The 23,450-nt window shown below is 33.7% G+C and overlaps 2 protein-coding genes across 3 annotated transcripts in view; one reads left to right on the top strand and one right to left on the bottom strand.

Annotated features, from left to right (window-relative positions):
- The window catches only part of LOC129220299 (transmembrane protein 199-like), a 29,741-nt gene extending 18,616 nt beyond the window's left edge, over positions 1–11,125 (top strand). The window contains exons 6-7 of the mRNA XM_054854698.1: positions 6,512–6,646; positions 10,742–11,125. The gene's annotated coding sequence lies outside the window, so the exon portion shown is untranslated. The remainder of the gene's footprint in view (positions 1–6,511; positions 6,647–10,741) is intronic.
- The window catches only part of LOC129220298 (uncharacterized), a 48,932-nt gene continuing 26,836 nt past the window's right edge, over positions 1,355–23,450 (bottom strand). For both annotated transcript variants that reach the window (XM_054854697.1, XM_054854696.1), the window contains exons 9-11: positions 9,112–9,183; positions 6,499–6,688; positions 1,355–1,577 (exon numbers count right to left, since the gene is read on the bottom strand). In XM_054854697.1, the coding sequence (XP_054710672.1) occupies positions 1,493–1,577; positions 6,499–6,688; positions 9,112–9,183 (347 nt within the window). In that variant the 3' untranslated portion in view covers positions 1,355–1,492. The remainder of the gene's footprint in view (positions 1,578–6,498; positions 6,689–9,111; positions 9,184–23,450) is intronic.

Consider the following 23,450-nt stretch of genomic DNA (forward strand, 5'->3'; position numbering starts at 1 on the left):
AATGAATAAAAATAACGTCATGACTGGGGGGGGGGGGGTAGATAAAACAAGCAGAAAGAGTATTAGTAAGAACTTTAAGAGTATATTTTGAATACAAACCCATTCTATAATTACAAATAATGAGTTGGGACTCAATCTACACTTTAATTGATGTTTTTAAAAACAAGTTAATTGAACAAAAAAAAATAATACAGTTAATATACCAGACAGCTTGGATATCAAATCCTGAGACTGCAGTTTCATTCTTATTAGAACTTCTCTCAGTCAGGAATAGATAAAAACGAAACTGCAGTCTCAGGATGTGATAAACGGGCTGTCTGGTATATTGTGTGTAGTTTCGCCTTAGCCCTGCTTAGGGGCGGCAACTTACTGCAAAATAATACAGCAAGGGTCTAGGGCTCTTTTTTTTTTTGTCAAAAATGAAATCATTATTGGAAATTTCAAAATTTATATTTCTTTGCAAAATTAACAGACCATTGTTTAAACTGATTTCCTTAATTTTATTTTCAAACAAAGATCCCAAAAGCTAATGGCTCACACACTAAATATGCGTTTTTTTGTTTTCAGATTTGCTTTTTCAATAAATTTGTGTAATTTCCGTTTTGGTTGATTTGATTTCCGTTAAGGGTCCATTAAAGGTCTCAAATTTCTCTGACAAGACCCTTGTACAATTTTTGTATTATTCTCCATTTATAACATAAGACTAGAGGTTCAAGTGCTATAAATATCTTGCAATAACAAAATAATGACAAGAATAAAAAAGCGATAACTTATAACCAAAGCTTGAAATTTGAGCTTGCCTCAAGTTGCCAAACATACCCAATTAATTTAATAAAGATAGGTCCAGAAATATTTAATTTTAAGCATTTACTAGTCCCTTATTTACTTTGTTAAAGAAATAAAAAAACTAGAACTAAAATCTGAGGTTCATGCTTTCACATTCAAGTGCTCTATTTTACCAGACTTTTTATTTTTGGAAATTAATGATACCAAAAAAAAAAATATTATTCCTTAAAATAATATTTTTTTTTTTCGTGCTTAGATCTTCACTTCAAAATTATTACCACTAGAAAGTTTTAAACTGCGTGTAAAAGTTAATGCTTTCATGATCTACAACAAAAAGTACTCATAGCTCCATTGTAGTCAATGTTTTGATGCTTAGCCTAAACCCGAAACCCTTTATTTGAGGGATCCTCAGGATTTGGATCTTGAATGCTGTAAATTTGCATATGGTAGTTTCAAAAGCATGGTTACAGTTCAGAAATTTCATTAAAAACAGAGTTGCTTGGGTGGGGTCTTCTGGTTCAGTTTGATGTGAAATGATTCTTTATAAAAGTGAATCCTAAGACACTGTTAATACTTTTATTAGAAAATCTACAATACATTCTACAAAGTTTTTTAAGTAACAAGATAAAAAATAGTTCATAAAAAATAATATTGTACAAGTAAATGAGTTTTATGATGATCAATGCATACAATTAATATTATGTACTTATTCATGTATATCAATCATGATTCCAACATTTTCAACAACATTGTTTGGAGAGATATCAGACACTTGTCCATCCATAATTTCACTATAAAAAATGAAAAACAGAAGTTAAATTGTATGTATTGCATGTATTTTAGATATATAAAGTATATAAGCCAAATAACAAGTTTTAAACATTTTTTAAGAAAATTAATGATGAGAAAAAGAAAAATACAAGCAAACAGCAATTTAATAGAAAAATTAGAAAGTTTGAATCCAGAGCTCATCAGCCGTGGAGGATTCGATAAATGTGGTCAGAAGACCAAAAAATTAACCTAAACTTTTTGGTCTTTTGACCATATTTATTGAATCCTCCACGGCTGATGAGCTCTGTATTCAATCTTTCGACTTTTTCTATTAAATTGCTGCTTGTGTTTTCCTTTTTCTCATCATTAATTTTCTTTAAAAATGTTTAAAACTTGTTATTTGGCTTGTATATTTTATATATTTACTTGGCTTTTTTGATTTGCTGCGTTGCGCATTTATAGGCTTTTATGTGGTCTTTTCTATATTCTTCACTTATATTATAATTGTGTATTTTAGATATATATTCTCACACATACACATACATGAAAGACTTTTTTTCCAAGTAAGCTCAATTTAATAACTAAATCTGGTAATTTCACTAACCATGTACAATGCTATAAAGGTTCATTTAGATGCCCAGGTAACCATTTGCACATGCAGGGCTTGGTTGGCACAGTTCATTCTAGATTTGAAGTTAAGTCTAGGAGGCTTTTAATCTGTAGTTTTGACCATAGATCACTAACTTACTTATTCTAAGATGCTTTTGATCTTCTGAAAATGTCTGTTAAGCAAAGTGATTTTCTTAGCTATTGAATAATTACAAACACTGTTGCCCTTTCATGTCACTATGAAGAGCTGATTATGTGGTTATTTACGTTTTGTTTGATATGTATAGCATTATGAAGCATTTCGAAACCAATTTGTGACTTTCTTTGCAGCTCTCAGGTGTGCAAATTTTTCAGGGTCGCCCAGGAATCCTGGGCTTTTTTTAATCCACAAAGCCCCTAATAGTGCTGCCTTAAGGGCTGTTCACTTATCGACACTACGGCTCGTCCATACCGTTTTTTGACATGAAGGAGTGCCGACGAAAACAGGCTAGCATTCACATACGATCACCATCCATTAATTATGTGGCTGAATTCACCTTCCTAAGAGAAGAGCGCGCTGCTTGGCGGAAACCAATTCGCAAGCCCAACACTCGAATACGCTACCTTGCAGTGATTTATAAAATTAAAGAAAAATGTAAAACATTGCATTCCATGTGTGTCTGTTGGTAAATGTAGGCAATTTGTTATGAGTATTTATTAATGCATTCGATGTATCTTAGATTACTTTCAGCAACGGAAATTGTTTCCTCTCATAATGGTATTCTAGAGCTTCTCAAAATAATGTTAGTTTTCATTATTTTCCTCTAAAAAGTGAGTTGACTGTCGGAAATGGCGAAATCGTAAATACAAGAAAACTCTGGATTAACAAATTTTGGATTTGCATGAATAAAAACAAATATGCTCGTCTGTTCAAAGCTTTATTTATTTTTTATTTTTTAATAGGATAACATTATACCAGGTAAAACTTTTTTATTGTTTTGTGTGAATTAGTAAGAATACGGATTTTTTTTCTTAGGCTAGAAATAAGGAATTAATAACATTAGCAGAAGGATTCAGGCTTTCATCTCAACCCAGTTTAAAAATAATTAATTTAACTAACCTTATTTTACTGCAGCATTTAGTTAGAATGGACAATGCAAAATATTTTCTTAAATAAATTATCGCAGAAGGAAATGAAAAATGTTTAACCGAGAAAGAAATTTGAAGCAAAAACAAAAGCCGAGAATTTTCATCGCCAAAATAGTGTGCCAACTTTATTGCTTTTATTCTCAGCTGAAGAGTTTCACCAAAATTTGTTTAGGGTAATAGTTTTAGTATTGTGCGAGCAACCCTTGGCAAGATTTCGCATGTCAGTTAAACCATTTTTATTTTTTATCATGAGTGGAATAAAATGGTAGAAAGATTACAGAATTCGATAAGTTAAAAGAAATAATGGTACATAGATCAATTAAAAAGAAAATTACCACCATATATCGGTGAGAACTTTGTTGATTCGCATAGCACGACAGAATTAAATCATAATTCAGAAATTATAAATATACGAAACAGAAAATTTGAAATTAACCGATTCGGCAATTTGAGAAAAGTAACTCAGCTACAAATGCAAAACAATTAGTGCTAGCCAAGCAAGGCAAAGAAGTATCATCTTCTTTTGATAATAATTCCTAATGTCATATAATTAAATTATCTAGCATTAATTGTTATTTTTGTCAGTCTTATGGTCACACTGAAAATGTAGTTCCATCAAGAATTGATAAATATTGAATTCAACATCGTGGAAATGGCTGCATAGAACTACGAACTATGTAATTTGCATTAATTTATGACGTTTAGTAATGTTTCTTGAATTCTCATTTTTTTTCTACGTGAGCCAGAATGTCCACAAGACTTTAAAAACTAATTTAAAAAGAATAAAACAAAAAAGTCATGCATTCAAACAAATATTACTAGGCTTATTAGCATTCTCTACGCTACGGCGTGCGTTTGTTTTACCTTTTTCATCCGCCATTAGACGATGGCTGCAGTGCCCCCTATAGTTTGTTGGAGTTGCGAATGAAATGCTATCCTACTTTTGACGGCCGTCAGATATCAAAGCTTTTCTGATCGAAAACCAGTCCCGTTCGAGATGGCTTGCTGTCATGGCAACCAGCAAAGAAAACCTGTTTTGGGTGGAAAAAAACGGGATGGACGGGAGGGACGGCCAATAGTGTGAACTGCCTCTTACCCATTAAAAGCACTACATTTTGCAGACCTAGTGCAATCCCCCGATATAGCATCTATTCTTTTATGTAACACCATTTTCGGCAGATTCCACTACCACGGGAACTTCAACACCCAGTTTCCCCACCAGTTGGAGGCACCTGGGTTCTATTTGATGCAAAACTGCACTATGAATTTAATTTGGCTAAGAGCACTCCAAGTCAAACAAGTACTCAATGGATCTTTTACTTGCTGTATAATCATAAGGTACAGACTGTGTTGATTTTCTGCACCTTAAAAATTTACTGCCAGGAGCCAGGTTTGGACCTGCACCTTTGGGGGTAAGAGACTAGTGTCCAACCACAACACCACTCTTTTGTCTACAAATCCTGGAATCAAATGGTTTCTCTTGAATGTCCTTTCCCAGTAAGAAAAACTTTACAATTATATGCCATAATTTTTAATGTATATGTTAAAAACAATTTAATACATTTAATGATGCTGTGGAATCAGCTTTAAATGTTAAAAAGGTATGTTTGACATGATTTGCAATGTTAGCTAATTAATAAAATATTGATCAGATGATAGAAAGTTTGCTTGTATATAGGAAAATAAAGGCTCATTTAATTCTGGGTGAAGCTTCTAGTACGATGCAGAAAAGTTAACTTTTGGATGTAACATATATCATCCAATAAAAGCAAGGAGAATGAACAGTAGACAGATTAAGTAGTAAAAATAGCAAATTAACAAAACTAGCAAGACAAAACGAAACTCAAAACGGAAAGTTATTACATGACCCCTTTAAGAAAAAAAATTGTTAAGCAATAAATTTCTCTAAATAATAAATTTTGCTGTGAAACTACTAATTAATAAATTAGCAATAAGTTTCATGTTGAAAAAAATTGTACCAAACTAATAGTTACATTCAGAGAAAGGTTAATAATCATTCAAATGAAGCAAGGAGAATGAACAATAGACCTTTTAAATAGTGGAAAAAGCAAATTAATCTTGAAATTTAGCTTAAATGAGCATAAGTCTATGAAAATTGCTCAACACTGCGGGGGAATCAAATCACTCCTTTAATTGTAACTGTTGAGAAGTTATCCAAAAATCCCCAAATTTGTTGGATCTTTACTTTTAGGAATCTTTCCACATTCCAAAGAATCACTCTAGTTAACTATCCCTAAGCCATTTTTATCATTTGTTTCTTATCTTTCTTTCAACTGTTATGTTATCATAATTTTTTCTGCTATTCTTAGTTCTTTTCATTATTTACATTTATTTTTATTTTGTAATATTCAGCATTTTTTTTTGTTTTCACAACAATTTTCTGTAGTTTTTTTCCTGCATTATGTTTATTCTGCCGTTCTCTAAATATAACAATCGATTCCTTACTAATTTTTTCTAACATTTATTCATTACTAATTTATTAATTAACAGTTTCATTTGGCCAGCAAAATTTATTGCTACAGGATGTTTTGATAAATCTATTGCTTTAACAGTTTCTTCTTGAAGAGAATCGTGAAATAAATTTCTGAGTTTCATTTTCTCTGTTAATTTGCTTTTTTTTACAATTTAAGTGTGTCTACTGTTCTTTCTTATTGCTTATATCGGATGGCTTTACATCCAAAAGTTCGCTTTTCAGCATTGAAAAAAGGGGTTCCTTGAATTCTAAAACACAATTTTTAAGATTAGCATTTATTTTTAAGCATTTCTTGGTTCTGAACTTCGTTGCATTTCTTCCAATTTTATGATTAATGTTGGTTTACCTTGCTAACTATTTTTGGAGTTTTTAAACTGCATTGTAGACTTCTGAAAACTATTGTTTCTGGGGGATGAGGTAAATACAGGATTTTACCTCACAAAGGTTTTACCTGACATGCCCAAGCTTAAGCAGCAGAACAGATAACATACAAGCATCTAAAATTTCTTTCTTAAGTTAAAGTTATTTAGATGATAATGAATTTCTGTGGCTTATTGTGTCTTTATAAACATGCAGATGATTTCAAATTATGTTTCAAATATATGTATAAAGTATTTTTGTAATGGTGATAATATTTTTTAACTCCATGTTAATACGCAAATGGCATGAAACAATATTCAAATCTTAAATGAGTTAATATTAATACTGACCATTCCATTACAGAAGGTTCATTACTAAAGAGTTCAACTGGTACTGTTAGGGGAGTCTTCTCTGGGATTAGATCTCTCAGAGAATGTTTTGCTTCTAAATGTCTTTCAATTTCTTCTGAAGTCATGTGACCATCTCCATGGTTAACAGGTATTGCTTCAATTATTACATTGGAAGGAGCTTGAGGAATACCTAAAAACATTTCAAACAATGAATTTTTAAAAATATAAAAGTTTATTAAATTTGAATGTTATGGATTAATGTTTTTTAATACACAAATGAATGCTTATAAACAATAAATATCTTTCATAAGATGTAATGAATTGAATTTTGTCATTGTTACAATACTGTTGAATCTTACTGCTGAATTAATAGCACCGTGCAAATCATTATGTCCCTTGTTATTCTAAGAAATATATTTAAAATTTATACTTTCTTTCTGGCAAGAAATCTAGTCTTACCACATCTAACCTTTTTTTCTCATATTGTATCTACTTTAGCATTCCAAGTTTTTCATGTTAAAAAAAAAAAAAAGTTTGTATCACTGGGTCATTAAATTCAAATTTGGTTTCAAAAAAAGAAACTAATAGTTATGTCAATGTTTAGTAAAACATGTCTTCCTATCTCTAGGTTATAGTGGGAGGTCTACTGTATTAAACTTTTCAACAAAAATACAAACAGTTTATATGTTGCATTACCAGGGGTGCCCTGAACTAAGTAGGGGCCTAAGATGCAAAATAAATAAAAATTTTATATATTTGGATATCACTAATTTTGCTTCAATTAAAATTTTTTTCTTATGGACAGAATTGAAACACATGCACCTAATCATTGCCTTTCAAAATTAACAGAGCAGCAAAAAGTTCAGAAAAATATGAAGGAAATTCATAGTACGAAACCACTTATCGCATGAAAAAGTACAAGTTGGATGATAATTTAACTGAAAGAAGTGCCTCCGCTTTGAAGCCGAGTTAAGACCTATTTTATGCAGCTACTCAAGGAAAAGTCAGTATTGCAATTTGGCTGCATTATTAGCTGTGAGTATACAGTAGACCCTCGTTTTACGCAGGTTTATTTTATGCGGTTTCGATTATACGCGGTTTAAGATTTGACACCTTTATTTTATTTTACACGAATGAGTTTCAGATTTACGCGGATGTGCGGCCATGCGAAAAAATAAAATTTTTCCCTCCTTCAAAATCCAAACTCCTAAAGATTGCAGATTACAAATAATAAACTGCATTTTGGCGTGCTAATAATCAAGCTTGGGCCAACGGAGACATTTTACGTAATTGGTTCCAAAGCTCTTTCCAGAAGTAAAGTTATTTTACTCACACAGTTCAGAACTTACTGGAAGAAGAGCTTTTAGGAGTGACAAAGGCGGCCAAAACCAACGAGAATAATGACGTCGGTGACGCACAACCAAAAATGTTCACATTGAAAATTTTGAGCCACTCCTAGACAATAGAAATGATCTTTCTGATTTGTCAGTGAAGGAAGATTCTATCATGGAAATGACGCAAGCGGTCATGGATGTGTTAATGCTCTACAAAAAAATACAGAGAAAAATTCTTAATAATTGCCTAGAGACTATCATTGCCAGCTCCTCTTTATAAGCAGAACACAAAATTAATTTATGTTTTCTTTATGCATGTTGTGCCTAAAAATCGATATAAGTACACATTAAACTTATTATACAATTAGTCATTCTCTAGAATGAAGTAGTTTATTTATCTACGGAACTTAACCCCTATTTTAACACTACTATTAGGAGTCAATTTACGCGGTTTCGATTTACGCAGCATTTCTGTGGAACGTAACCCTCGCGTAAAACAAGGGTCTACTGTATATTTCTAGAAATGAAAAAGTGTTGAAATTTTTTTTAAACATAAGTGTCACATTGAAATTTATAGAGAAAGAGCTGTAATGTTAGTTAAGTGAGCGAGGATGCAGGAGTCAAGATGTCTTTGTAGTAGGTTTTGATCTAGTCTTTTGGTGGATCAAAATGGTTAATTCAGTGTTAAAACACAAAGGCAAAAGGACTTCAAAGCTCAAAGGCAAAGTTGTTGGATTATATTCTCTTTGACCATAGCCACAAGAGCTAAAAATGAATTTTATTTTATAATGAATGGAATTAAATTAATCTTTAGAGTGACTACCGTGGCATTACTATGCACTTAAGTAATTTTAGGCAATCACTAACAAAAACTCTTTTTACCACATATTAGGATATGCTTCAGATACTAACTAGAGTGAGATAGCACACTCATAGAACTAAACACATCACTCATACATTTTTATAGAAACATACATGCAAATAACTTGTGATAAATTGTAAAATCTCAAATCATTAATGCAATAGAATTCTTAAAACACATATAGTATATGTGTTTTAAGAAATAAAATAAGTACAGTCGATTCTCTCAGTTCTGAACACTCATAGGATTGAACAAGTGTTCCGATTATGGGGGTGTTCTTTATAAAGGGAGACTGGATATAGATAATGCATATGTATACGATAGAACCATGAACATGTGTTCAGAATATTGGGGTGTTCACATTAGGGTATGTTCAGATAGAGAGAGAATCCACTGTATTTTCTTATATTACATTACTTGAACATCCAATGATTTCTTTATCTGCAGATGGTCCTGGAACCAAGCTTAGTTGATGTTGAGGCATGACTACTGTTTAAATATGAATAAAAAATTAGATAATTTATAGTTAAAAAAATTACAAAAAAGCAATTTACATATACAGTGTGAGTTCTATGGGCAATCACCTCTATTTAGCGACCACCTCCATTAATGACCAATTTTCTAAGGCACCGATTTTCCTCCCTATCTACTCAATTTTAAATATCCTCTGGGAGAGAGCATCAGAACCTTTCGAAACGCCTAGCAAAATGGAAAATTCAGCACCAAAAAATGAAGGAATTTTTGCCAAGAGAAAACCAAAAGAGAGATAACAAAAAGAAATCAATAAAAGATTTTAGTCTGGATACACATGTCTTTTTGCTTATGAAAGTGTAAATTAACCAGAATAAGGGGGTGAAATCTATTTTTCTAGGCAGTTCAAATGGACTCCTTTTCGTGACCCGCTGTTTATAGCCTCAAAAATACTACAAAAAAGAACGCGTAGGTTTTTGTACCCTTGAGACACTTGTTTGTATAACTCTCAGTGGGCCAGACCCGTTTTCTATCATTGCGGGAGGCTGGTAAGGACAAGTACTTATTCAAAAGGTTGTTCTAGGAATTGAGTTGTTGCTTACTAATAGAAAGGGGGGATTCCTAGGACATTTTAGTGGCCAGAATCTGTTTTAAGCTCATTTGAACAAGTGATAAATAAATTGGCATGTTGTACTCAGACGGGTGGATACAAGATTTCATTTAGGGGGGGGGGGGGGTCACGGTGGACTCAAGTAACATCTTCTAAAGACGGTCTGAAATTTTCGGAAACTATGAGGAAGCCTCCCACCCCATAAAAAAATTCAAATTTGCATACAAAAATCACTAAAAAAAACCTTTTTTAAAGTTTTTTCTTTTTGAAATAATTTTTCGGTTTTAGAATTTGTTGTCAGCCCTAAATTTACAGAAACGGTAACCCAAGATTTTCGAAAATTTTGGATCACAAACACCCTTTTTTTATGCTTAAGAATGTAGTCTCACGTAAATTTTCTTGAAGTTAGGTAAAATTTAATTAAAATAAATCACTTGGTTTTGCCTCTGGGGATTCGTCTTGTAAAAGCCGTGAGATAATAGTACGATATTTCCACTTCTAACGGTGAACTTTGAATTTGTGCTGAAAAAAGTTTTAGTCCTGTTCAAATTTACATAGCGACTTTGAATGGTATCTTAGATAGAAGTCGATAAAACGTATAGGGCTTGTTAATATTTGTAGTGGAACATGAAAGTTATAGATCTGGCCCTGAAGTGAAGGATTGTTTAACATAAAAGTTGTGATTAACCATTAACTAAATGACCTAACTAAAAAGCTATTGCATATTAATTTTAATGAAATAAATATTAAGATAATAGCTTCTTACAAAGGTCGCTGCTCCTTTTTATATTTTATAGTAAAGAAGGCTCTATTTCATCCATATATCTGATTATGACAAATCCATCTTGAATGCAGAAGTATACTATTAAAACTTCACTTAAATTCTGCGAGATTCTAATTTAAAATTAAATATTTTATGAATATAACTCGTATGTTGATAAATACTCACAGACTGATTCTTTTCAGTTGTAGAAAAATCAGAGGTGGACAAGGATGTCGCCGTCTCCAAGTCTGATACAGGAACTCGGGATATATTTCCATCAAATTTGGGTTCATGAGGTTTTTTTTTTATACTTTGCAAAAACAGACGCCAATGTTTTCTCACTCGAAAGCTTCATTGTTTTTGTTATAGGTAGTCCTTTTCTAGCAAAACGTGCCTTTTTTTAGCAGTTTCCATCAATTCGAGGACACAATTTACGGGAACACTCACTTAACGAGGTTTCACGCTAACAGAAAACTAAAACTGTCTCAAGCAGAGCTATATATCAATAGAAAAATGACATATAATGCCACAAAAAAAGGAATTCAAAAATTATTTACTTTTTCTTATGGTTTTGTTCAGGTTTTTTTTTTTTTTTTTCAAGCAGTCATTTGCACTGCTCAAATGCAATGAACCTTATAACGATTACAAAGTAATGTCGCAGATTAAGGGAAGGTGTTGGGATCCTCACGACCCTCCTCGTGAGGGTTCCAACCCCTCCCCCCTCCCTTGTATCCACCCTAAAAAAATGTGAATTAAAAAAATTATTTCGATTAAGTTATTATTTTTTTAAGCAAACATTCAAATATTGTCTCGGGTTTGAGGGGGGGGGGCATGACCCCCCCCCTTTTGCATCTGCCACTGTACACAGAATCCATTAATGATCACAACTTTAATGATTAATTTTTACAACTAAAAACTGAACTAAAAACAAAAATTGGTTTAGAAAACACTAAGAACAATACCAGACAAATAACTTCTCCCATTTTAAAGCAAATCAGTTCCTAAATGGAGAAATAATGTAAGAAGTATATTTTAGGGCAACTTTAGTTTCTCTATTTAAGTATATCGTCGCCCCAGAGCAACAATAGGCAACAACTGTTGTAAGCAGGTTTAGATGTCTTACTGTTGTTCTGAGGTGATGATTTCCTTTTCATAAGGTTTCTTTATATACTTTAAGCAGAACATAAATGACTTCCATTGGTGCAATTATTGTTTTTTGCATTTTCATTACTGCTTTTTACATGACCTTCAAGAGCGACCAACCTCCATTAATGACCTCTTTTTTCAGAAACACAGAGTGGTCACCCCAGAGAAGTTTCACCCCCCCTCCCCCCACCCCTTCATGAGATGCAAAAAAATGATTTAAAAAAAAATGTTTGATTTGATAATAATTTTGGTGAATAAAATCATAAAAGTTGCTCTATTCTAAGTAAAAAAAAAAAAGCCAAACACCAAGAAGGAATAAAGATGAACTCTAACTATAAAGGTTAAAGCAATAAGAACCTAAGGGGGGGGGGGACACCCTGTGGTTTTAGGTACACCACTGGCTCCCCCTAAGTAAGCATGATATCAATATGAATTATTAATTATTTCAAAGCAAAAAATACCAATAAATAATCAATAAGCCATGGAAAGTCAGAAATGTTTTCTGGCTGTGCCACTGTTTCAATGGTCAAAAGTGCTCTTTAAGATTTCTACTTGGTACTGTGGTCCTAGAGTATTTTCAAGTAAATATGGCATCATTAAATATATATCCTGTAAAAGCAAGATGAAAAATTCTGGATTTTCCTAAAGTTTTTGCCAAAAAAGTGGGCATTGCTAAAAACATTTAGTATCCTACCAACACTCTTCTGACGACAGTCAAAAACATTTTAAAATTCAGTACATGGTCCGTTGTTGATCAGTTTCTTAATCTTTGACCAAAGATTAAAAAAAAAAAAAAAAAAAAACAGATTATGTCAATGCAACATTATTTATAACTAGATCTCGGCGATATCAGAATTTTAATACCGCGTTATATCGCTCTCCAAATATCGATATTTTCCATATAGCAATATATTTAGGTTGATAAATTCAACATTTTATGGGGAGGAGGGCAGGACCGGATTAACATCTACTTACGCCCCTAGGCCAAACTTAGAGATTGCGCCCCACCTCACATATTCGAACTCTATGGAAATCGTATCCCCTCTCCCTTCCGAGACTTAGCAGCGGCCAGTGCCAAGTGAAGATTTCGCGCTTCACTGTGTGTCGACAAATGAGGGATGGATTTCTTTTTTTGTTTTCGTTCGATGATGTTCAAATGGGTGGGGGAGGGGGGTGGGGGTTCCCCCGAGAATTTTTAGAAATTGAAGCGTTGGAAATGCAGTTTTAGGCCATCCAAGGCGATTTAACGGGAAGTAATGGCACTTGGAATTCGCCCTGGAAAGTTTTCGAAACTGAAATACGTAACATACGTAATTGTAGGGGAAGGTGCTGTACCCAAGGACGGTTGTACCTACGGATGTTGGTCGGGAAATTCCGGTCGAGAGAGATCCTAATTGGTGTTCAACGTGTATGTCACAGCTCTTTCCAGTACCCCAGGAAGTTTCAACGCCATCAAACGAACATTTAAGATTCTATCGCATTTTTTCGGTTTTAGTATGACCTAAGTAAAAAAAAAAACTTTCTTTTTTTTTTCCGTCCGTCGTGGATTGTATTATTCATTTTTGTTGTAAGTATCATGTTTCCCTACATTTTGAAGGTTTTATATCTGATTTTTAATGTTGTGAAACTGTGGTCTTGTCGATGTGACTGACTTGCAAAACCAAAATGGCGTACCTTTGTACCCAAGGACACACAACTATGTATATTCACGGACGCCAATTTTTAGTCTCCTTGGGTCACACCTGAGTCTTCTTACAGTGTGAAGTACCTCAAAATGGTGCCTTGTCATCAACGTCCGAAATTTGCTTTCAACAATGATGATGAATTTGAACTAGGGCTTGAAAATATAGTGTTTCAGTAACTTTCACCTGTTGTAGGATCTACAGACCGCCAATCCCACCTGTTTTCTTTTGAAGTGGACTTCAAATGAAATTTTTTGTTGGTTGTGGAGATTTTTCTTGGTTTAACCTAAACTGAGTTTTTTGTAATGGGTTAATTTTGTTAAAGGTTTCAATTTGCATATAAATTGAAGTTATTATGATAGTAAATAGAGAGATATACTATCATGAATCTAGTTAATTTTTTGTTTAAAAACATATTAATTATTCATAACATCATTACCTCTCATAAGAGTAATAATTTTTTTAAAGATAGAGTAATTTTTTTTAATTAAGGAAAATTAAAAAAAAGGGGGGGGGGGGGACCTTCGGTTAATTTTCAAAGTTTAATTTCTAATTGATACTTTGTTTAGTGTTATTTTCAATGGATCTTTGAAGTATTTCAATGTAAAATGACTTATGAAAATGTATTGAGTATATTTGAGTTCTTCAGACCTATTTATACATTTTTTTTTATATATGTCCTTGGGTACAAAGGCACCTGTCCGCGGGGTGAACGAGACAAAAAAAGCGGACAAAAAAAGGTGATTTAAAAAAAAATGTTTTTAAGTTGAAACTTTTGAGAGTTTCACCTGACAAAAATTGCCAAATTAGATAAGTTTTGTAGATTCTGCCAGAAAACTTTACCGATCCATTCCCAGAGACCAGCAGAAATTGAAAAGTAAATTTTGCCCGCCCGTGCTTACCACAGCTTCCTCTATCTTATCTTTGATGTTACAGAAAGGGATGAGTTCGCTCCTCTCCCCCCACCCACGTCGCAATTAGTCTTTAAAACGAAACGCTTGGAAAAAATTCGAAATAAAAACTGTAAATGTGTATTTGTTCTACCTTTAATGCATCTGATAGTGCTGGGTGACGGGATAGGTTTGGGGACTTTCCAGCGGAAATTTTAGATGATCTTTTAAATGTTGGGAAAAGGCGGGTATCGGCAAGAACTCTCTAAAAAATAAATAAATAACAAGTTTAGATAATTTTTGAAGTGATCTTCATGCTCGTATTTTGTCATTCGGTAAGATTTGAAGTTTCATTCGGAAAATTAACAATCCCCCCCCCCCAAGTACTAACTTTTAGTGCCCCTGATGATTGATAGTCATAAATAAATGAATTAATAAATTATTAATTGCAAAACACATACTTACTAACGCAATTTCAGGAAACAAGAGAAAAATAGTTTCAGTAACAAGTTTTATAACTGAACTAGGTCGTGATTTTTACTAATTTTTCTGTGTGTGACTTACCACTAATAAGTTTTTTATTTTGGCAAAGCCTGGGGCGAACTTGCCCACCGCCGGCGCATCGGCCGCCCTCGAACCTGTACGCCATCAGTTTTTTTTTGCCCTCAAACCTGTGCGACTCGGGGATTTTTTCTTCTTTTTATCTTCCTTTTTGCGCCCTCGAACCTGTGCGCCTTTTGGAAGTCAAGGTTAGTGGGCTTCGAGAACTCCGCCCGCCTCTAGTCAAAGCTATATTTTTTAAAGAAATTATTGTTGAAATCAAAGACTGAAAATTATATGCTTTGACCGGAAAAGGACCTCTACTTAAGCACCACGCCGCCCCCTCCCCCTTCTATTACTGTTTCTATGCCTAGCGCTCTGGTTGCAATCTTTTCTAGATAAATTTTGCTTCTCCATTTACTAAAGCGTGGCTTTTTTTTTCTTCCCCAGCAAGCTGTTTATTTTTTTTCTCCCCTCTGTGACGTGCGCCCCTAGGTCAGGGCCTAGGTTGGCCTATTGGGTAATCCGGGCCTGGAGGAGGGCAAAGCATAGTATCTGCAACAGAAAAAAATCCTTCAGCCCTCTTAGTGAGTAAATATTTCAGCAATTTATTCTGCTAATAATAGCGACAGTAAGAATGCTCATATGTGTGCGGGGGGTAGGGGGAGTGGGTCATGAGGCAGATTAGACCGCAGAAACTTTTGGAGAAATTACTTTAGAAGGATTTAAGTCTTTTTTATTAGTGGGTGGCAATTCTGAGGAGAAAAGGGGGGCTTGGTAAAATTGAGGGATGCTAGCGCAGTTAAGGGAGGGAATGCCTAGTTAAATCTGCATATTAAGATCTGCAACAGAGAAACGGCATCGGACCATCTGGATAAATAAAATCAACTTATTTGAATGATAATAGCTAAAAGAGGCATGCCCATTTGGGGGGGGGATGTCATGATTATGATGCCGAGTATACCATTGAAATTATCAGAGAAGTTATTTCGAAAGGTGTTCAGTCTCTTCAATAGAAGGTCGCATTTTGGGGAAAGCGCGATAAATTTGAGAGTACCATCCTACTTGGTAGGGAGAGCGATTCTAGCTGCATCATCTGTTTATTAACATCTACAATAGAGAAAAGCCATCAAACATCTTGGAAGGTAAATATTTCAGCAATTTATGCGATTAATGATAGCAAAAGCAGGGGCCATGAGGCAGACAATGACATTGAAATTTTTTGAGAAGTTTTTTTATAAGGATTTTAATTTCTATAATAGATTGTGGCGTTTTTCTTTTAGGGGGGAGGTTATAAAATTGAGGGGAGCCTGCGCACTTAGGGAGGAAAATGGACAGACCTAGCTTCATCATATATATAAGGTGTGAGTTACAGAAAAGTCATCGAACATCTTGATAAGCGAAATTCCAGCAATTTAGTTGAATAATAATAGAGCAGGGTACCCATTTGGGGTCGGAGGGGGGTGGGGGTGTCCTTGATTGCATACTTTGACTAATTTTTAACATCCATATAAATCTTTCTTCAAATTTCTACATCAAGTTCTAATTCTTTTTAAAAAATCTAATCTCTTTATAGTAAACAAAAGTAAGGTTTCAAAGAAATTCGGGAAGGAAGTCTGTGGCAGACGTGCGTCCAAGACATCCCGTAACACCAACAGCCTTGAAATTTTGTACAAAATTACTTTGAGCCCCGGGGGTGTACACCTGGGGTTTTATTTTTAAAAATTCAAATTAGTTTTTTGTAATTAAATTTTTAAGCTCAAATTTCGCGTTAATTGCATATTATTGCCTATTAAAGGGGTGAAAAATTACTTGCACATATTAATATCAAACATCGTTGGAAAGTGTAGAATTTTCTGCGTTCTACGCAATTTGTTTCAATACCATAACTTGAATACAGCGAGAATTATTTCGTTTTTGACTCGAACCTTTTTAGGCTAAGCGAAAATTTAGACACTACTTTCTTTGTTAAATGTATCATCCTTAAAAAGAGAAGGAATTGTCCCACAGTTTTCTTTTTGACAACACAGGAAAGAGCGGTTATTTTACTTCAGATCTAACTCGACTTATGGTTGAAAAACCGAACTTCTATCTCCAAAGGAAAAAAAGTTACAAGCCGTACAAAATCAAGTTCGAATAATCTCACCTCCATTAAAATTATTGATGTTTTATTTGGCATTGCCATAGTTACGTCTTTTTGATTTGCATGTTTCTTCTTTCTTATTCACAAACTTTAAGGGTTTCGATTTTAACAGAAAATCTTAGGCTCAACTCAATTCAAGCCCCGAGCTAAAGAGCAAAATATGTTACTAGAGACCACGAATGTGAAAGCGACTTTTCAAACGTACAAAACTGCAGTTTTTCAATGCTCAAGAGCGGCTCTGCAAGTTGGTACAAGTTATTTTGAAACCTGGGAAAGGGTGCTTTTTGTTCCAAAGGGGACGCTCATTATGAGTTTTTTTGTTTCTTTCCAATTGACGATTTAAATCTTGGCGAATCAAATAAGATTGCGAAGCAATCTTCTGGGGTTGGTGAGTGTTAGCGAGCAGGGGGACAGAGCCCCCTAGTTAAAACAAAAGAAAAGAGAAGAATGATGAACTTATAAAAAGTAAGAAAAGTTTTATAGTAAGAAACTCCTTAGGTACAATTTATATCTTTGGAGAAAGTAATAGATACCAAAATTTTCTAGTCGTAAAAACGCACTGCCTGTTGTTGGTGACGTCAGAGGAAGGACAAAGGAGGGGGGATTGCTCCCAGAAAATTATCGAAATTGGCATATGAAAAATAGTTTTAGTTAATATTTGGTTGTGCTTGGTTGCAAGGACAAGAGAGTCGGGTATATTCAAAGAGCATGGAGAAATTTTCGAAATTGACGTCAAATATTGCAGTTTTAAGAACTTTTTCGAGACTTCAGGGGAAAGTAATGTTGGAGTTTTTCCTAAAATTCTTTCAAAATTGAAATCAATTTGAAGCTATTTTTAGTGACCGTAGCTTAGGAAGGATCAGCGCTCTTCCCGAAAATTTTCTAAAACTGAAGTTTTAAACACGAAATTTTGGGTTATCTTTGTTGACAGAGAGAGATTAAATCCTCTCCCATCAAAAGTTTTCGAAATTGAAGTTTAAAATGCAAATTTAGGCTGTCTTTGGTGACGGCAGGGGATCTGGCGGTTTTCCTTCGGGAATTTCTAGGCACTATTGTTTCAAAAACCCATTTTTGGCTATATTTGAAATAGATAGGGGAAACTTGAAAATATTCCAAACCGAAATATTTTTCGGAGTTAAAATCCATTTTAGGCTATTTTTGGGAAGGAAGGGTTTTGGGGTTCCCAAATGGATATTTCTAAAAACACAATTTTATGCTATCTTTGGTGACGTTAACAAAACTGGGAAGCTTCGGCGGATCTTTCGGATATTTTTCAATATTAATATCTGAAAAATAACACTGTAGAATTTCGTCCACTTCACCTCGATGATAGATGGGTATGCCCGAGCGCCGTAAAAAGTTACATAAGCCTGGCAGTTCTCCTCCGGAATTCTTTAGAAATATGTCCCAAAATCGTATTTTAAGCATTGTTTGATAACGATGGGACTAAGAGCGGGCGGGGGTTCAGTGTGTCCTCACGAACTATTTTTTGAAACTGAAGTCAATTTCAGGTTAGTTTAGGCAGGAAGGGTCCTGTGGTTCCACCGAACCGCCTAAAAACGAAATTTTGAGGCATAATAATTGTGTTGGAGAAAAGGGGGATCCGGGGCCCTTCCCCGAAAGTTCTTGAAACTGATGTTGGAAAAACGCAATTTTAGTTTGTTTTCAATATGTTAAGTGAGAGGGGTTGGGATTAGGGCCCTCTCTAAAAACGCTAATAGAGACTATCTTTGGTAGTAATGTTCGGGAATGGATTTCGGGGCCCTTCATCGCAAAAATTTTGAAAAAGAAATCTGAAAAATATCATTAAGCAATTTTCGATGACATTAGGAAGGGCTGTCTTCTGAAAACACATGTTGGATTTTGGAGCCAACATTTTTAGGCAATGTTTGATTAAGTAAAGGTGGAAGGGGTGAATCAGATACTTAATTGGGTCTGTAAGATCGGTGGTTCAACCAGCGAAATTTCCCCCGAAATTGAAGTCCTAAAAACACAATTTTAAGACTTTAGTCTCGTCAAGGAGGTCGTAGCATCCTTTTGGATCTTCATTTTGAAGCCACATTTAAATTTGCTACCCGGGGCAAGAGCCCTGTCCTCCTACCTGATCTGAAACCGGGCATTTCATTTGTGATTTTAAATGTTTGACTCTCAGGGGAGTCGCAATATTCCACTGTCTCTCCACGCATCCATGATTGTTAAACACAGAATTTGTTGTTTGAAATGCTTGCGAGAGTATCTAACCAGTATAGCTTTTATACATATTAATATATATATATACATAAAATATGTCTTCACTGTTTAGGTCTATAAAAGCTTGAAGGGTAAACATTAGTGGCTGCCTTCGGTGCTCGTTTTAGGAGGCATCAGCTTCATGTTTAAGGAGGGGCTATTTCCCTCATTTCCCCTCCCCTGTATCCATGCCTGATTAACGGTTCTGGCACAAATTTTGCAACCAAATGAACATGTGTGTAAAGAGTAGATATTATTGGACAATAAACCAACACAATGTTCCCTAACATTCTATTTTTTTCAAACTATGCTATGCTGTCAGGAAATCGACACTTACTTTGATAACTGAACATTTAAAACTCAGCATAGTTATTCGACTTATTATAATTTATCTTGTGAGAAATTCTTGGGGAATTTTGCTTGATTAAAAGAACTATATGGTGTGGCCGCCCCTTGCTTTCGCCGTCTGTGTGCGGTACACACGCTGCACACCTGCTAGGACTGACCCTGAGTGCTATGCATAAATGCTCACAGTAATTATTCATTCACAGGGATCAAAGCCATCCTTTGTTTCCTAAAGATCCTATATTTTTGAAAAACCGTTCATTTCCTCAGGCTGGCAACAGAAACTGTCAAAAAAAAAAAAAAAAAAACTGATTTTTTCCTAATTTAGTTCATCAAATTTCTCCAATTTATGTTACTAATGATAATGGTTTCTTATCTTTGCCTTACTTGAAAACCATGGCATCTTAATATATGAAAATCTTCTGTGCGGAAGTTTGTGACCATAAGGCTTTCAAACGGCTGGACCGATTTTGATCAAATTTTTTGTGTGTAATTAAGTTGTGGCAAGCATGGTTTCGAAGCGCAATGGATCGAATCGGAAACGTTTTTGTTAATTAAATAATTAATTTAATCATTGGATGGTTATGTCTCTCAATTGATTAATATTTATTTTAACCTATTGTTGAGCAAGAACTGAAATAAATATTTAACCCCTTGCCAAAGGACAATAAGAAAGCCAACTCTGCTTTTTGTAATGAAATTTTCTACTGTGATATGTCAATTTATTGAAAACTAATGGTACCCGCATGGCTTTGCCCGTAGTTGAAAATTAAAAGGTCATTCCGTTTGCCCGTATATTTACAAATAATGGATGACGAATTTCTCGCCAATTGGCTATGTTCATTTGCTCTCCCGTTCCACATCATGATAAGTTCGTAATTTACTCGTCCATCTTATGATAATTTTGCTCCGGAAAATGCTCTTAAAATTTATATAGAAAAAGAATAAAATCGAATTTTCGAAAAATCACTTTGAGGTCACACCCCCCATTCTACAAACTAACTTTGTGCCAAATTTCATGAAAATCGTTCTAGTCGCTATGTGCATCACAGACATCCTACAGACATCCAGACAGAGGGACTTTCCGCTTTATTATTAGTAAAGATAAAGATAGATAAACTGTAGAGAGAGAGAGAGATAGTGAAGCTCTCATTTCCTGAAAGCAACGATTTTAGGTCCCGTGATATAGTTTAAAGTAAAGTACTGTGGAAGATTCACGCAAAACGTGTGTTCTGTCATCATAGTTGAACTATGTGACCGGATTGGTGCTTTAAGTTTTCCCAACCAAATGATCAAAAGTACCATACCTAGCAACATTTGTTTCTCGGCTCAAAGCCATCTGGGTTTTGGCACCAATGTCAAAAATACTTTAAGGATTATCAAACTAATCAGTACATTATTAAAGGAAAAGATGCTGGAATTTAAAGACAAAACAAATTTTATTTTTATCCAGATAAATTACAACAGGGTAGTTCTGTACACAAAAGATCAGTGCAGTGGAAGATCTTTATCTTTGGTGGAAAGAACAAATTAGGCAATATATGAAGTTTTAAAAGTTTTCGTTCAAAAGATCAGATAGCTAAATGGTCGGGGTTAGCTTCGCTCACTGACTGGCTGGATTACAGTAACATGGTGGCTTGGTAACTTTGGATATAGAGTTTTGTGATCATTTGTTTACATTTTAAAGCTACTGTTAATCTAATTTATTGTATTTTTTTGTTTGGCGAAATATTTCAAATTGCAAAGAATTGTTTTTCGTTTTTAAAGAGTGTTTGGTCATTTTAGTTGAAGAATGTGTATATTTTACATTGGGAGAGGGGCTTCGCTTATTCAGAGAACTGTTTTTACCTTTATCATTTTTTAAACGATATCCTTTTGATTGTTTTGCTCTTTTTCATATGGCGGACGTTGCAGCGGGATTTTCTGTTTGTTCTAGACAAGTTTAGTTTTTTACACTTAATATCTGAGGACGCTTTTTATACTTTAAGTATGGCTGAAGGAACAAACCATCAAGTACAGGAGAAAAAATAGTTAATAAAACAACTGCTCAGTGGGCATTAGATAAATCAGGTTGTAATAAATACTATAAGCATTCTGGCACCAAGCAGCTTAAAACAATTTCTTTTTACTTATTTTTTTCAACAAAACGGTTCAAACACTTAATAGTTGATTGAAATTTTTTAACTTTCCAATTTACAAAGTTTGAACAGAACAAAGTCTGTCGGGTCCTCTAGTATTAAATAAAATGCAGTGTTTAAAACGTTTTAAGCTGTTAATTAAAAAACATATTTTGAAAAGATGCTCCTTTTATATAGTAAAAATAGTGTATTAAATTATCTACAGGGAAAAAAATTATCGGAAATCTAAAACAAAAACTCTACCAGTAACAAGCAATAATTTTAAGAAATTATTAAAACCACTCTGAAGACATATCTAATTATGATAAAACTAAAAAGTTTACGAGGAAATAATTTTGAACTAAATTTCAAGCAGTATAATTATTGCTGTAAGTATAACAAGTAATTGTGAAAGTATAGAAGCAACATAGTTTCACCTATGTAAATTATCGGCATATTTATGTAAAACAAATTCAAAACTTTTAACAACCAGTCATATTGAGCTATTCTCTAAGCAAGAATTTAGGTTTTAATGAATGAATACAGCATTTTGACTATTAAAAAAAAATAAAAAATATTTACTTATGTGCACAAGGTAACTAACTCAATTTCAAATGATTTCATTATTTGTCGAAAAAAAATCTTAGATTACTTTTGTAACAAACATTGACATGCAAAAAAAACAAAAAAACAATCAATTTCAAAATTTGTATGTATACAAATTGGTTTTAAAGTAAAAGAATTTTTAAAGTAAAAAAAAAAAAAACCCTTCGAAAAATCTGAGTTGATAGCAAATAATGCGATAGCAAAAAACAAAGTCGATTTTGATTTAACATACCCTTTTAGCAATTAAATTAAAGACAAGATGTAACTTTTTAGCTTTAATCAGAATTAAAAAAAAAAAAAAGATTTCTTCCTGAAATCTTGATTACAGTACGCTAATTACTTCACAACAATGAGTAAAGACATTAATGACAACTTCCTCTTTGCCTGTAGAGTTGTCTATTTTATGTATCATGAAACGAGTGAAAGGAAAATTTAAGCTACCCAAAATGAACAACTTTACAGACACAGAAGCAATCTTAGGAAGTTCATCCTGTGGTTAATAAGTTCACGCTGAGGAAAAAAGATGCACAAATATGCTGCAGTGTATAATAAAAAATCATTAATTTTACTTTTTTTACAGATAATTAGTGGAAAATGCATAGGGAATTAGGTTACTTAATTTTTCAAACCAAAAACAATATATTTTTTTCTTCATTTAATCAAATTTGCATAATTAATAAAATTCCCTGATGTTGCTACCCTGTTCCTATAAATCCTATACTCAAACCAGTTTTTGTGCGGTGGATAGGGATGGCTTAAAAAAAATTCTTCATTTCATAAATAACTCAGTCCCTTTTATAAATAATTTAGTCTGTTTTATAAATAACTTTATCCGTTTAAAAATAATTCCGTTCCATCAATTGAGTCCCAATCTGATTGAAATTTTCGTGTACTGCACATAAAAAATTTCATCATACGAGTCCAATCTGATTGAAATTTTCATGTACTGCACCAAAAAAAAAAAAAAAAAAAAAAATCACACTAAAAAAGACTGCACAAAAACAAATTTGAGTGTATTTAAGAAAAACATCCTATATTTTTGGTGCTTCTAATGCTACTTATGGTTGCCATTGTGACTCGTGTTGCCTTGATCATTTGAAGTTCCGAAAAATACAATACTGGATATACTTGCGTATAAGTCGAGAAACATCTTACAAAAGTTAAGATTAAAAGTTGGGGGATGGTCTTATTCATGAGGCAGAATTTCCGAAAAT

Source organism: Uloborus diversus, chromosome 4, assembly GCF_026930045.1.
Source record: "Uloborus diversus isolate 005 chromosome 4, Udiv.v.3.1, whole genome shotgun sequence".
NCBI classification, from domain to species: Eukaryota; Metazoa; Arthropoda; class Arachnida; order Araneae; family Uloboridae; genus Uloborus; species Uloborus diversus.